Below are 17,273 nucleotides of genomic sequence, written 5' to 3'. Positions count from 1 at the left end.
TTAACGTGCACATGGGCCATAAATGCACACGGACCAACGGCTTAAACGTCTCATCCGAAAGATGGTGCGCTATTGTAACTTGTATTTCAGCCCTCTAGTTGAAACACAAGGCGAGGCAGCGATGGGAATTGAACCGGGGACCTAGAGATCTCCACGGTTCAGCGCACACACAGTGGCTACCACCAGATTAGCCGACTGAGCTAAGCTGCTCTCTCAGCCCCTGACTGCTTAGTCAGCTCAATGCTATCCTCGGTTTGATCTACCAATCTTGTTCTATGGGAAAGGGGCTTTAATGTGCTGTTAATATGACATTAATCTTTTAAATATTTTATTCTGAAGTTGGATCCGTTATTTTGTACACACTCCAGGAAAACCGAGGTGCCACGACTTCTTGCCATCAGGATCAGATCCAACGGAATACCAATTGTATCCAAGCCTCAATTGTTCCTGGTTGGAAATCCACCAGGCCGCAATATTTCCTGAGTTGCAAGTAAAATGAAATCATCACACAGGCAATACACCATATTTAGCATGACTTAGCCGGAAGGAGATAGATCCGTTACTTGGCCTCCACAAATTTGATGGTCAGTCTACAGATAATATAATATTAACCTTGAGGCCATGAGATCATTTCTGTAGTTTGATCACTTATTATGTAATTCTGTTATATTGTACTAAAGTCACGCCTGGAAAATATGCACGACTGAGCGACTAGTACAGTAGTTAAAAATCATTATACATTTTCACAGATGCATTAACTTCTATAGTATTTAGAATGTTCGGTGTTGGACACATTTTATAAAGATATAAAAAGGTAAAGGTGGCTGAAAAATCCTATAAAAGCGTCATTGTGTGGAATTGCGTATGAACCATTGCATCGGGGTACCTCCCTAAATCTTCTGAAAGATGCAATGATTTCTTTAAAGTGCACACGAGCCATTTGTGTACAGTACACTGGATTTCTATTTGAAGTCCTTGTCAGAGAAGATTTGGTTCTACCAACCAAACCCTGGGCGAGGAACGGCTCAAAGCATCTCCGATGTTAAAACTGTAGTTAAGAGACAATAGTCAAGATATAATTATTACAACTGTTCTGTTGTTCTCAAAGGAGTGAATGTGGTCATACTGTATCCCGGGTGCATTCCAGGAGCACAATATAATCAGTTGTAGCAATTAACTGGAAAATCTAGTTTCTAAGACCTAAAATAAAATAAATAGACAGAGGACCATAAATAACAAAATGTATCCTCTAGAAACTAAGATTACTCCACATAAAATTCCTAGCAAATGGGCTCCTCGTAAATTGTTAAACCACAACATAATTCCGTTTGCCTTTACTGGTTTGATCAATCAAACTCAATCATTTTTTAAAGTGCAACATACTCCCATCTCTATTTGAGAGTCTAAGCATTTGAGTTTGTGCATATGATACTGAGCATCAGTAACGTCCGTAGGTATTATGCATCTTAGCTAATCAAAAGAATGAATAATCAGGATGTTTATAGTTTTAAATGAGGATGAATATAAATGCATCTTTTGCTTTTTGTGTTTTTCTTTTCTTTTGCTCTTTTACTCTTTTTTTTTTTTTTTTTCAAAATTACTTGTTATATAGTAGCACATAGAGACTGTATTATGCACTCTATAAATGCCCATCAATATCAATACAAGGTTAATTATGCAAAAACAAATTAAAACAGGAATGATGTCTTAGAAAGCTTATATTTTACAAGGACATCTGAAGGATAAACATAAAAAATAATGATTATGTCATCACAATAAAATGCCATTGGTAATAAAGGTGTACAAAATCACCAGACTTCCACTGATCTGACATGATCTGAATTTCACCTTGATGCAAATCCCATCCACTCATTGAAGTTTACATTTCTGATCCCAGCATGTAATGTTGATCCTACCAGGGTCATATGACAACTACAGGTACATTCTTAATGTATTACTCATGACATGAAGATAAAGCAAACATAAACCTACAAGTTACATTTGAATGGTTTTGGGTGCCTGACAAGTCCTTATCACCCCCAAGGATGATACTAGGACAATTTACCTTCTATAAAACAAGGTTTATCAAACAATGATATATACTGCTTCATGAAGGATGTGATGAAGGACAGAATGACTACACTTTTTTTTTTAATAAGAACACATTTTATAAGAACACACTACACTGAGGCTGAAGTCTCTTAAAAATTAAGAACAAAATAAGAACAAACTGAGGCTGACATAAAATATCAAATGAGGTTTTTATTTATTTATTTATAAAACACTAACAAATCTATCTGTATGTACACTTTTTTTTTTTAATAAGAACACATTTTATAAGAACACACTACACTGAGGCTGAAGTCTCTTAAAAATTAAGAACAAAATAAGAACAAACTGAGGCTGAGATAAAATATCAAATGAGGTTTTTATTTATTTATTTATAAAACACTAACAAATCTATCTGTATGTACTTAATTTGCAGTAGGTGTTACTATGTAATAGCCTCTAAAATACAGTAAAGTAATATACTTACTGTAAAATAATAATGTTTGAAAAGTATGTAAAAATAAAAAACAAAGTAAGAATATTTTGAGCCTAAAATTGGCCAAGAAATAAGAACACTAACTCTTATCTACAGTGTACTTGTTACCACAGCTCTACAGAATACATCTCAATATGGCTTTTTCAAATTAACACTAAAAATAAATAATACCTTGTTCTTTTTGGAAAGTTTCACAAATTTGAAACAAAACTTTGCCAACCTTAAAATTTTCACACATAACCTTACTAATTTCAGATATTGTAAATACTTAGTTAATATTTTTGTAATTTATTGCATTTAATGCAATTAAGATCATTTTTGTTTTCTTTTATTAAAATGAGACACCAATTAGTTTATAAATATCAGAAGACACCCCTTTTAATCAGAAACTTTCCATATTGACTACAGCACAGAATTTCAAAAAAACAATTCCATTTTTTAGCTACTCCGGGTTGAAACACCGCCACAAGAAAATGTTTTATTCATTATTTTGTTATAGGATTGCAATTAGTATTTAACCTAATTATCTAAAGGCCATCTCAGACAGTGTTGTACAATGCAGCATGACGCGATTTATTGTTTGGAAAACAGTGAGTTGTGAGAATATTAAACAGGTTTAATACTGTACGACGTGCTAGTCCCTGACGCAGACCTTTCACATGTACGTTAAACACAGTCACACGAACACAACACGACAACAAATCGTCATGCTGGACTGCATTGTATGACGCTGTCCGAGATGGCCGTAAGTATCAATCCCTTTCATTAAAAAAAAACATGAGACAGAGTAATTGCTCTATAAACTACTCCAAGTTTCATTATGATGAGTAGAGAGTGGAGTTTTCAGTCATGACAGAAAAAAAAGCCTTTAACTTACAGGATATGGAACCCAGAACCTTGGGAACAAAAGGTAATGATCATCTTAACCACCAACTATAACTCCACTACATAAAATTTGCTTAATTTTATTAAGTGACCTAATAAGGTAAATGACTGTTTACACCTCACACTATCCCACATGAAAATTCAGTTTCAAATATGACAGTTCGACAATTGCGGTGTGTTTAACAATAGAATTTACCAGTTTCATTATTTTCCTCCATCATTTTATTCCAATCGCTTCAGTGAGTACAATCCTAGTTGAATAGTGTGCGGCCCACAAGTATTTTGGGATTTAAAAAAGCAATTATCGTGGGTATTGCTTACGTTACTAGTCAACAGTTACACAATTGAATGACAAATCTCTACAGAGGGGCTGACCACAAAAGACAGATTAATACAAATTCATCACGGTATTTGTCCTATTCTAACCGGAAGTCAATTTGTGCTGATGTCAAAAAAAGTAATCCGTTATCAAATTGTGAATGCAACGACTGCATAGATTTCGCTTCAGTCATGTAACTTGTTTTTATTTTCTCTGTTACTAAGGTTGAAATTAAAGATTTAGAAAATACTGGGTAAAAGCCAAAACACAAAACTCTGAAATGTGATTAGAAGAAGGGTAGATATACTATGTACTGTACAGTGGAAACCCTATTTTATTAAGGGTAACCCTTCAGGACTAAAAAATGTGTCCCCTTAATAGCAGTGTCCCCTTAATAAGGATGTCCCAATAGAGGGGTTCTACTTTATTACTGTGTTTTTATTAGGATCCAGATTTTCCAGAACTAGAGTACAGTAGTATTACTAGTAGGCCTAGATGTTTGAAGTCATTCCATAATGGTTAATGGTTTTTATTTTATAAAGTGCAAAAAAACAAAAAGTCTCTATGCGAATTAATTAAGAATAAAAAAAAAAATAATATAAATACAGGGATGTCACCACGCTGGTCGGCGGTGGACGGGCCCGTCCAGCACTCAACATTTCCGACCAGGACTTACAGGCTCCCGACCACCACTATTATTTCAACAGTTTACAAATTGTAACAAAATAATTAGTTTACCTAAACACAACAGACAAGCTAACCTGATAAAGACAAGAAGAATACAATAAATGTTTCCGTGGTTACGTTAATTGTAACAAAATACTGCACTGCCCTGCTATTCATCGCTAACAGCCTAGGCCCAATTGAGTCACAGGCTATGTCCTCACACGGCAGCTAACGGTTAGCAGGATCCGGATCCTGCTAACCGTTAGCTGCCGTACGTCTATGCGAGAAAATCCCGATCCGGATACCAACAATATGATGATCGAATCACTGGCCAATAAGAAACTGGAAATTGTAAACACATACATGTGATTGGTTGATGATAGAAACGCCCTCAACTTGCTAACGGTTAGCGCTAACCGATCGGGCGTTCTCACACAAGTGCTAACGGTATAGCGCTAACCGTTAACTTCCGATCCGGATACCAGGGCTCTCGTGTGAACCAGGCTATAGCGAACATTGTGGGCTGGCATGACACGGTTGCTGTACACATTCGAAGATTAAAGTTGACAAGGAAATCCCTGAACTCCAATTAGAACGTCAATCAGCACATGCCTTTTCTTGTCTGCTAGCCGTAGTACTACTCACAGATACTATATTCAACATTGCACTCATTTTTTAAAAACATAATACAACCATGTATTCGTCCGCAAATACGCAGCTAGGGTACAACACAACAACACCGGCCCAACTGCGGCCACACACACACACGCGCGCCAAGCATGTGGAGTTGACAGTCGGATCGACGCCTTGTCGCCGGGATTTGTTCATTATTATTTTTTAATCTAAAACAAAGCATGGCAACTATTGAATTTTATTAGGCCTACAGTAAGTCTCGTCTTCATCTGTTTTGTTGCATTCCTCAAATTCTGGCCTAGGCCTACCTGGGCCTAGCCTAAACAATTTTAGACACCCCCCCCCCCCCCGGGAAAATGCGGGATGATCGCCGACCGGCACTCCAAAAAGCTGGTGACATCCTTGTAAATATATAGACCTATACATATACTGTACAATTAAATTTGTTCTGTGCACAGTTAATACTACAGTAATAACCTTTTGAACTCAAAAATAATATTTAAATGATTTAATTTAACCTAAATCTAGTTTGATTTACAGTATTTTATCTTTAACTTTTGTATTGTTGTAGTATGGTTGAACCTCTCCTGCGTGAGTGTTCCTCTGCTTTGAAAGAGAGCCAATAAATTATTATTATTATTATTATTAAGTCACTGAACTTTACGTTGGAATGTTGGATAAAAACATCACCATAGCTTATCCAGACCGGAACTGTTATATTATATTATACAAACCTTTGGTTTTTGAGTCAAATAAATTCTATAAACAAAATACCTGCCATCTAAATCTTAATCTTATTGAATAGTGAATATTTTTCCCACTAAGTATTCCGATTGTTGTAAACCATTGTGGTGTTTATCAAAAGCCACAGCAAAAACCATGAAGTAACTCCCACAACTTCACATCTCTATTCTCATGGTAAAACCCATTCTCACATCTCTCAGTTCTTCATTCCTAGTTGGCTGTCATGTAATACTGTAATGAAGAGAAGCTGTCACAATATTTAACATATTAATTCAAATAAACATCTGCTTTGAACAAATATCTCCCCAAAAAAAAAAAAAAAAAAAATTCTTCTTCAAGAGCTTCATTAGGAATAAATTCCTCCCTCGAATAAACACCCTGGAGTGTTTAGTTCTTGCTCACATAAAAGTCCCCTCCCCCCCCAGCAAAGCAAAACTAATGGAAGCAACACCATTTTCAAAACACTCTATTAATATTCTACTTAAGTCTTTATAATCACACAATAACACATTTTCATGGTAATTATGTGTAGCAGTTCCACATTTACAGTGAAATTAGACATTTATTTGAGTATTTATACATCCATTTTACACCAAAAAAATCTTTTCAACAATAAATGGCCCTGGAATTTATTTGAAAAAATATGGTATTTTTTAAGCCATGAAATACCTAGGAGCTGAAACATAACAACATGCAATTGGTTCAAACTCCTGAACAAGTAAGAAACTGAATGAAAATTGCAGTGCCAAACTGCCATCCCATCTGAGGGTTCCAGAGTAGATGAGCCTGTTATATAAGATATTGGTCCTATAATGGCGTTACATATAAAGTTACTACCATGGTTTTATCTATTCCCACTTCCTGCTCTAGTTCAAATTTTTACAAGACTATAATAATCCTGCCATTTGATATTGCTGTTTATTTGTAATCCTTTCTATCCTCCATATCCTATGGATTTAAGCATTTGTTGTCAGAAGTCTCTTTCTTGACAAACATTAACAACTTGGTTGTTTTTGTCTATTCTACATATAGTAGGATGGATAAAATATTTGATATAAAAGTTTGCAGTTTGGTGGGTTTCATTTGAGAATTTACTTAATGGTGATAAAAACTACAATGCTTTTCCCTGTCTACTGTACAGTATCTGCTCTGTAGGCCTACACTATTATTTGACAACTATGCAGCATAAGTGGCCATCCTACCAATGGAATATACAGGTACTTGGATTAAATAATTGATTTGTAAACAAAATCACAATAAAATATAATAAAATTAAAGAAAAGTATTAAGATTTAATCACTTTATATAGGTTTCATTATCAAAAATTTCAAGTTACACTAATGTTAGCTGTATAGTTGCTGCAATAAATAAGGATTCCTTTATTCATTTACAGTACTCATATCATCATATTACTTAATGTCAACAATTATTCAATTGTATCACAACTACTGTAGATTCAAATATCAAACATGCCCTATAGTCCTCCTCAAAGTATGCCTGAATCATTCAGTTATATGGGTAAAATGAAGAACTGATTGTTAGAGTGAAATTACTTATGAGTAATGAAGATAGGATTACACACAGTAACAAATCCATAGTGTGTTATCTGACCACAGCAAAATACCATTGTTACTTCTATAAACAAAGTTTGTTATTAACTATTACACCTAGATACTATATTACAAAATACAGGGTTTCTGTCCATAAAGAACAAGGGTATAACTATTTTACAGGGGTTTTTTTTCTAATATATTCAGTAAATTTCGGATAAAAAAAGAAAGAAAAGAAGCTTGTGAAAGAACACCTTATCTATGGAAACAAAAGTATCCATTGTAATACACAGTAAGGGTAATAAGTCTAGCCTTGGACAGGGTTCAATTTCCCCACAGCAACTGCTGTAGAAAGGATCTTTCACTGCTGTTGTAAATCCCAGCCTTGACAGCAAGGTTTTTGCTATTGAAACACCTGTACACTACATTTATAGGATAGGCCTATTCTTAAAACAACTTACGAAGCTTGTTGATATAGAAGAAGAATAAATTGCTGTAGTAAAGCCATAGCCCACAGAAACTATTAGCTGATGGAGCATTTTGAGGAAATTCAGACCCTGTCGGGTAATAAGTACACTCCAAAATTTAAGAGATTTGGAACATATATTAGCATGGGGAAGAAAAAATGAAAACAAACACTGTTAGTTGAATAGAGTACTGTACACAAAGAAAAGGAAATTGAAATGTATGTTACGTTCATCAGTAGGCCGGGGTCCCGAGTCTAACCCACTCCAGCAACCTGACAAATCTCAATTGGTATCAGCATAAGTAGCAAAACAAAATCAAATGTGCTATAGAAAGCTAGATTAAACCAATCTCACTAGAAATTACTTCTTCCAGCTTGGGACCCCTGAATAGGGATGATTGACACAAGAGACACAAGCCTGGCTGAAAAAAACTGAAGCAAAATTTTCTGGAAAACTATCTCATTCTCTAGTTTTCATTTAAGCTTAACAATTAAAATATGTTTTTCTTTTTAAGGTTATCGATAATATTTCTTAAAGACATCCAACAGTAATTTATCTACCTTTCTTTTCAAAGTATAATTTTTATTTCTTCCTAGTTAAAATACAGGAGAGTAAATTTGATTTAACTTGAAATAAGTTAAAAAGCTTCTGCAAGACAATAAATCAAATTAAATCAGTATTCTTAAAAGGGTTGTAATTCTCAAAGGCCAGGCAAACACACAGGGTTCATATGGTTCAATGGAGATCTAGAACAAATTCAACCGACAATTCTGGTACTGTAATACCTTTTATAATTATAAAATGGTCATTGAACTTTAATACTACTATAAACCATAATTAATTCTAAGCAGAGGTAGGTAAATGGATAGAATGATTTAAAAATAACAAAGCTGCTTCTTTGGAATAATAAAAAAAAATAAAGAAAGATATATACAATTGAACAGAAATATATATAATAGTTGGTATGACTTAAAGTAATTTAGTATTGGATAGTTACAATGTAAAAAATATTGGTAGATTTAGGTTTAGTTGCAAATTTCTATTTTATTCAAGATTACCCCAGTACTCGGTAGCCATACAAGATAGGCTACATAGTTATGAACAAGAGTACCACTTTTTCACTTTACTTTCACTTCTCAATTAGCAAGATACTGGCCGAATAGGATACAGTGAATTCTCGATATTAAAGTTAGGGCCTAAGTCTTTCATTATGAGGAATAAGAAGGAAAAAATCCTGGAGTTTGACACGACTTCAACCAGGACCTCATAAAAAGGAAGTTAGCTAAATTACCAGCTTCAATCCAACCAGACAATACTTTAACAAACATGTTTAACTTACCAAAGATGAACATTCTGCCCTTATGCATTACAGCAGAGTGATGATATCGAGGAGCAGGAGGGGTTCCGGTTGTAAAGGCCCTGAAATCAAATTAAAATAATAAAGGTGATAGGCACAAGACTGTAAAATGTAAGAATCTCTAAACAGACAACTTTTACCAATTTTAACTACTGGGTAGAAAGGAACAATATAACCTACAAGGGACCGAACTAATGACCACCCTGGGACTCTTTTACTACCATGTTTATCTTTAATGTGTATTTTATGTAAGACTTTAAATGCCTTTTTTACAGATAAATTTAGGTAACTAACTATTGAAATAAAATGAATCAATAAGTAATTTTGAAACGATACAAAATGAGAAATTAAAATAATGTATGACATTGTAAATGGTTATTAAGGGTTACATACCGACCCCATGATTCTTCTTTGATGTCAAAGCGGAGAACATCATTCAACATTTGTTTCCTGAAAAGAAAATTAAAGCAACATCTTTCAAAATTTGTTATTCTTAATCATCCTTCAATATGATAATTAAAAATTAGTTTCCGGTGAGTAGATCCTTTCATTTACTTGATATTCGGAAAAGAATAATTAACTAAAATCTTCTATCTAAATAACAGGAAATTTGTCATTTATGACCCAATAGCATTACTAAATGTAGCAGGGACAGAAGGAATCAGTTGTTTGTCGGAAAAATTTGAGGTAATGTCAAAACATTAAGTAGCAGAGTCTAAGCTTCATAATAATTAACAGTGAAAAAAGTATTAATATCCGACTTCTAGTACAAAGTTACGTAAATCTAAACAGTGTGTATGTGTGGAAGCTACTGAAAGAAGTTATTGAGAAATTAGCACGTACAGTTTACCGACCGCAATAAGCGTGCGACAGCCTACATTTCGCGAACGGGATAAATAGATACCCTAGCAACGAGTAGTTATAATTGTGCATAGTAATGAAATCTCGTACAATCAATGAACATAAAATTCTTGAAATATGATGCAAAATTTTATTTGAATCAGACCATGTCTTCACTATTTAAATGTAGTCTAAAGTTTGACAAAAATATTGATAGATTTAGTGAACATTACACCGTCCTTTCTAATAAAAGAGGGAAATGTAATCGCATAATATCGCTTAATACAGGAGAGGTTAACAGTCATTTATTTTAATGTCCGTATAATTCTCTATTATTATTATTATTATTATTATACTGTACAGAATTTTGAAAAAATTGCAGTCTTTTCATATAAGATAAAAAAAACCACACCAAGTGGTGTTGGCCTAGGGCTAGCTAGTAGTAGTAGGCTCCTCCTTAGCTAGTGGGTCTAACCTAGGCATAGTTTCTTCAGACTGAAACACCACCTAATCCTTTCTTCATTGTTCAAAACATCGGAGTCAGTGGCTAAATAATCTTCACATTCTTCGTCTACAAATATTCTGTCGCGTCTTCCACAGCTTTCAATGCCATACTTTCTAGAGGTTTGTTTACGCCACGTTTGCTAGTGAGCATGCGCAGTTTAGATTTTTTAAGCGTCCTATTCACATTGACCAATCAGAGAGCAAAATACAGCACCATCCTTAAGGACTGTTTAGGTTTGTTTACAACTTAAAAATGCATTGTAATTAGCTATAATAAGCAGCTAGTGCCTCAATTGTCCAATAAAATAGGAGTTTACTGTATAAAAAATAAGCTTCAAAATGATAGTAAACATGCGCCACTACCTTTTACATATGGCGACCTACTGGGCGTTGAAAAAGCTGATTCTTACGGCGTAAAATGGACCAAGTTGTGATAATTCATATTCATGATAGCCTCCAAAAATATCTTTTTTTTTTTTAATGATTTTAGTTTAAATGTGAAAAAATAACAACACAGACTAATTCTTAAGTACATAAAGGTTTATTTTATTCAATAAAATGGATATCAATTTTTTTTTTCACTCTAATCGTGTTGTTATATTGATAGGTCTATATCTCCATTCAGAGTTTATCGACATACAACTGATTCCATCTGTCCCTGCCACAAATACAGTTCATAATGGTACTGAAATTTACTCAGGTTGAGGATTCCAAGTAATTCAACTCAATTATCCATGTCATCCCAAAATGGGTTACAGTATTCGCCAAATACCTCAAACCAACAACGCATAATTTACTTTTTTTTTTTAATTAATAGAAAGTAACACAACATCAGAGTAATTTAGTTAACACAAACCTAAGAAACTTATTTGTTTTTTAAACTTGGCCTAATAAACAACATGACAAAACTAAAAACTAAAAATATACTGTAGGTCAAATTTGTGTCATCACCTAGCTACTTAATATTGAGTGACCATGTTTGGGCCTGAACCAAGACTTTTAATATACCGCATGAATGCTCTACTGACTGAACCTTACCATCCATTCGTTAACTTTTCCCTATTGAACCAATTAAAGCTACTGTACTAGAATAACAGTGAAGCACAATGCAATATTAAAAAAAAAAATAACACGATGCAGAACCTCATCAATCACATGTTTTTTAGGCCACATTAAATAAAAAACATGGTTCTGGTTTACAATTTTATTTTTACGTAACAGAAGGCCTCGCAATGCAATTACTGTGGAGGCAAATTATTAAATCTAATCTCCTAATTTGACAAGTTAAGGCCCAAGGCAAAAATACAGGAATTGTCATTAATTAAAATGTGAGAGAATTTTGAATTCTGAAACAGTGAATAAAATAGTCATGTAACCATGCCAAGCTCAATGGAGGAAAAAAATTGTTGATATATGTTGTAAGACACAAAAAGCATATTTGACAAAAAACTTGGGAGTGGTTAATGAGATACAGATTTTTTTAACATTTGAAAACTGATTGAAACCAAATGGTTTTTACAGACTTTGAATTGCTTACTTTGAAGTACATTGTAAGTTAATGTACAAGTATTAGAGCAAGTACTTTATCTGCCTAATGCAGACAATACAAAATACCATTCCATTTTTTGAACAGATTTGGCTGTTGTTAATCGATTTAAAAGAATGCTTTATAAAATGCCTGAAAATCAGAAAAAACTGAATTGTTTTGACCTTTGATTGAAAGTCAATAATAACTTATTTGATTCCTTTAAATAAGTAATTGCATTTTGTAGGGACTTCATAGATTTTACATTAACTGTAAAGGTAGGAGAATAAAACATTAACTGTCCTGAATTGTGTATGGGCATCGCCTGTGACTAACTAGCTGCCGTAAAGAAGCGCTTATATGTACAGTAGCTACACGTTCACATCATTCCATAATGGCAGGGGTTAAAATGAGCCACAGACTCGGGGTAACCCTCTACTATTCCCAAAGATGCAATGGGTTCTTTAAAGTTCACACTAAGCCAGATGTGTACACTGGACCTCATTTTAAGTCCTTATCTGAGAAGACTCGTTTCTACCAACCAAACGGCACACCTGCCTTACCGCTCGGCCACTCGACTCGCCAAAAACTACTGTATCTTTTAAATTAGATTCTGAATTCAAGTTTAAGATAACAAAAGAATTGATGATGATGACTAATGCAATGACAAACAAAAGGGAAAAATCCCACTGAGTGACTCATCAGTAGAGGAATTAAGATTGCATATTATAATACTCCATATACTGTTAAATTGGTTATAATAATCCTGTGCAAATTGGTTAAATAACTAAAATAATCTAAAACAAACATGAGTGCTTGCTTTATGGTCTATGGAGTAATAACCTTCTGTTGAACCTTTATCATCAACAAAGAAAGCATTGTTTCTTTTTAAGAACATCACAATAAAGAAACAGAATTACATTCAAAACACCTGTGCAAATTAGTGTACCAGTATTTTATCTCATTCATTGGAACAAGCTGATGTACAATATTTTTTACTATACTTTAACTTATGGTTTGTGGTTATTTTTAAACATTCCTTCTAAGAAAATAAACTGATCCTTTAATGATGGCTGTGAAGGCATGTACTTTTTAATGAGCAAAAATCATGAGCCCTTACTCAAGGTTACAGAAATGGATTGTTTTTACCTCTAATAAACATTCTTGTGTCACATAACTTATGGAGACTATAAAGATTCATTAAATATTCTGAAAGACAACAGTAAGGTTTTTTTTTCACACCAAAATACTAACAATTGTAGGATGTACTCACCCATTATCTCCACCAAATACATAAATTGCATCTTTATAGGCAACAACTGTATGTTTGTTTCGCCTGCAACAAAAGGCCGTAACAAATGTGATAAGAAATTATATTAGTTTATTTAATTTCTTCTTCCAGCAAACAACATGACACTATGTTTAAGGTATTAATATTAGTTTTTAATTGCTTCATTTTGTTAACCTTTTTTCTAACTTTATTTGCTACTGTGTATTTATTTATCTACTTCATACCTTACATTTGTTATACACTACAATGCATGAAACTGTAATTAATATGTGGAAGGGAGTTGGGAGGGGTGGGTATATGGGGGTATAACTGAATTAAGTCTACTGTATCTTAGTTTAATACAAATTTATTACTTTGTTTTTTAATTGTATACCTTGTTTCACTGCATCTATGCATTTTTTATTTTTTTAAATTTTTTTTTATTTGTATGGAATTGTTTGTTTTATTCTGGTCTGTGTGGGTCAAATTTTAAAAAAAAAACTGATTAAGTAGGGAGGGATTTATTTGTGTATGTGTACACAAATGTATTTTCATATTATTGTATTGTTTTATTGTTTTAATTTTTTTTTAATTTTTAAGTTCACTACTCTATTTCTCAGTTTCCTTTTAATTATTTTAAGTTTGTGTCAATTATGTTTTATTTGTACTTATTGTACTGTAATTGAGCGATTCATTATACTGTACCGTACTCGCGCGAATAAGCACCCGGGCGCTTAAAATATTTTTTGCACTTTCTCATGGGCGCTTATTCAAACGGGGCGCTTATTTGCGCGAGTACGGTATTTTAAGTTGAACGCACCACCCTTGAGTGCCGTCGATCTAAAGGCGTATGTTCACAAAGTAAATAAAATAAATAGATAACCACAAGAATGATATTTTTTTCTGCTTTGTACTGTACATGTCTATTCTTTGTCTGCAATATTACAACGAAATTGTAAATTCAAAATATCTAATTTCACTGCTTACCTGGCACCCACAAATTCATCACAGTCTGGCATTTTTGTCCAACGATGTACAGTTTCATAGGAAACATCAAAGTCAATTGCTGAAATAGAAAATGTTGGTTTAAATAAATAATATTAAAACAGACATTTTTTGGATAATAATATCCCCCTTAATCGGGGTGTACTAGGAATGTCCCTTGAATAGGGGTTGACACAATATTTTTAAAAGATCTGTTTTCCTACGATTTCGCAGGCAAAAAGTGTCCTCTTAGGATGTTCCCATAGAGGGTTTCTACTGTATTAGTATTGGTAATCATATAGATGGTAAACACACAGAAATTGGCCCTTATTTTCCGAAATGCGCGGATGGATTTCTAGGCCAAATTTTTGTGCGGAGTATATTCCCCGGGCAGGCTTACTATACAATCTGACACTATGTGCCTAGCTGAGTGTTTAAATACCGTAGTGGGCTAGGTACTGTAGGGTCTGAGCCAATCCACGCCACGATACAAGTGATGTGTCATCGCTTAGCCTACCAGAACACGTGCAGAGAGAGGAGGCATCAGCATTCAGCCTCTGGCTTACAGTAGCTAGGCTGTGTGTGTTGCATGCTACAGTATGATCACATACCATTTAGCATACTCTGTAATATTTAACCAATTTTTGTCATCTAAACATTAGATATAGGCCTACTCCCATCAATGTGTTCTTTCCATTGAATTGTGTGCTCCTACTAGCTAGCCTAGGCTTACTTCAGCTCCAGAACACACTGTATAGCAGGTATCTAGTCTAGACTAGCTAGGAGCACATCTGAGTGAGAGCGCTTGTCAAAATCCTGAAGAAAAGTGTTACCATACAGTATTAGAAAAAAATTAAAGTCACGGAGGGCCTTTTCCTGGACTCTGATTGGATATTACAAAAAAACAAACACTCATACGATGTTCGCCGATAGTTTCCAATTCAGAATATGGAATTCTCACCTTCAAAAAACTTTAGTGGCGATATGCTTAAAATGTTTCCAATTTTAATAAAATACAAAAAAAATTTTTTTTTTGTATTTAAAAATTATGAAAATATTAAAGTAATTTTACATAATGTTATTTTTTATGTAATTTAATAAGACTAAGCTGTACGCACTGTGCATGCATAGTCACAAATTCAAGATAGGTCAACATGCGTAAATCGGTGAAAAAATGTATTTTATTAAATTAGCAGAACTCTGTAAACATTCAACCAATTTTTGTCATCTAATTAAAGTGAACTGGATTACTCACATCTGTGTTCTTTTCATTGAATTAATGTGAAACTATATTTGAAGTCAATTGAAGGTTAGGCCTAGGCCTATACTTAATTTTGTGTGTGCTCCTTCATCTACTACATACAGTAGCCTACTAGTAGGCCCTTGGCCTAGAGTAGTAGTAGAGTAGTCAGGCCTAGGGCCTAGTACTCAGGCCAAAACAATTAAAACACACAACTCCATCGACGTCCGTTCAAATCATCATCAATACAAATTGAAACTAGCCTAGGCCTAGGTAGGCCCTAAAATGTATTCTTCCATGCTCATCCATCCATGGTAGGCTAGACCTAGGCCTAGCTAATAATATCATTCAATCTTACCCACTAAGCACTCAGCTCCTTCGGGTGAATCATGGACAAACTCTTGCCCCGTGGGCCTAGAAATAGCCCGTGTAAGGACTGGGGGAGTTGCTGACATTATATCCGTGTTTATTTACACCTAAATATTACAGCAAACTGTTTTAACATTGTATTAATGCAAGCAGACATATTTCTTTCAAACACGCATGCGTTCATTTTCATATGATTTATGTCAAAGGTCAACGGTGTAAACACGATCGTCGATCAATCATCAAGGTCATAGAACGGATTCTGATATTATGCCTATATCAAAAATAATAATTGTAATAACGTTTAGCATAGTTTTTCCTTCATTTACATCAACATTTCATGTGTACGATTGTTCAGTTGTGTTTACTATGTAGGAATTAGGTTGTTCTTCAAAATAACCATAAATCTGACTAACATGATGAATACAGTACAACAAAAAGATACAGTAACATTTCCGGAATCGATTGATACTAAGAAAGGCAATAAAAGAATGAGAGCTGAATTAATGGCAATGGGTTTGTGGATTTCTGTGGAACTTTATGAGAGTGGTTCGGTATGTACCTGCATTAGAGTATAAATCAAATCAAATTATAGGCCCCTATATATTTTTATTTTTAATTTCTTAAAGATAAGCTTCAAATTTTATTTTATCTTTTTAATACACTCGATCTCAAATGTTTTTTTACGGCAGTTCGCTTAAAGAGGTTTTATTCAGCGATTTTAAATTTCAATTTTTCAAAAAAAAAATTGTAAGTGAAAGTAACAACTGAATGCATGTGATAGGACCTACACATTGTATATGAGTACGGTAACAAATTAAAAATATTTTATGGCATATAATATCAACGTATACGTTTCTAATTTTATTATAAATAAGACATACGTGAAACCTCATTATATAGGCATATATAAGTTAGTAAAGTAGGTCTACATCATTATAAATATATAAATTAGTCAAAGCTGTGTAGGGGATATTTTACGAAATTAAAAAATACTAATCACAGACTTAACCATCTTCTACCTTAGGATCAGGCAAAGTCGGTATAATTTGCGACAACCCAATAATTTATGTTCCTCTCTGGAATACTAGAGTAAATCCGCAAATTTTATAATTAATGCCGATACTGAACAATTGGAAAGAGGTATCACAGTAGGCATACTGTTTCGAAAAATTCATTTTTTTAAAGCATTTTTATGTTATTGTAAATTGGTTGTTAATATTATATATAGGCCCTATATAGGAAGGATATTTTTTTTTTTTTTTGGACAAGTGTTAAGCCTGTGAGCTAATTTTCCTTTTGAATTAAGGCCAAATAAAATTAATTGTTAATTTCACGTCCGTAATTTGAAATTAGTTTTTTGTGAGGGTATTTACTA

At 33.7% G+C, this 17,273-nt stretch overlaps 1 protein-coding gene across 1 annotated transcript in view; it reads right to left on the bottom strand.

Annotated features, from left to right (window-relative positions):
• LOC117110038 (leucine-zipper-like transcriptional regulator 1) overlaps positions 1–16,075 on the bottom strand; it is a 48,571-nt gene extending 32,496 nt beyond the window's left edge. Inside the window, exons 1-5 of the mRNA XM_033252604.1 lie at positions 15,888–16,075; positions 14,293–14,371; positions 13,309–13,371; positions 9,560–9,616; positions 9,149–9,228 (exon numbers count right to left, since the gene is read on the bottom strand). Coding sequence (XP_033108495.1) covers positions 9,149–9,228; positions 9,560–9,616; positions 13,309–13,371; positions 14,293–14,371; positions 15,888–15,984 — 376 coding nt within the window. The 5' untranslated portion in view covers positions 15,985–16,075. The remainder of the gene's footprint in view (positions 1–9,148; positions 9,229–9,559; positions 9,617–13,308; positions 13,372–14,292; positions 14,372–15,887) is intronic.
• Between the last annotated feature and the right edge of the window lie 1,198 nt (positions 16,076–17,273).

Source organism: Anneissia japonica, unplaced genomic scaffold (assembly GCF_011630105.1).
Source record: "Anneissia japonica isolate Jap-2015-1 unplaced genomic scaffold, ASM1163010v1 scaffold287799_len804019_cov200, whole genome shotgun sequence".
Taxonomy (NCBI): Eukaryota; Metazoa; Echinodermata; class Crinoidea; order Comatulida; family Comatulidae; genus Anneissia; species Anneissia japonica.
The sequence above is the reverse complement of the archived record's forward strand: the minus strand, read 5'-3'. Positions and strand labels throughout refer to the sequence as shown.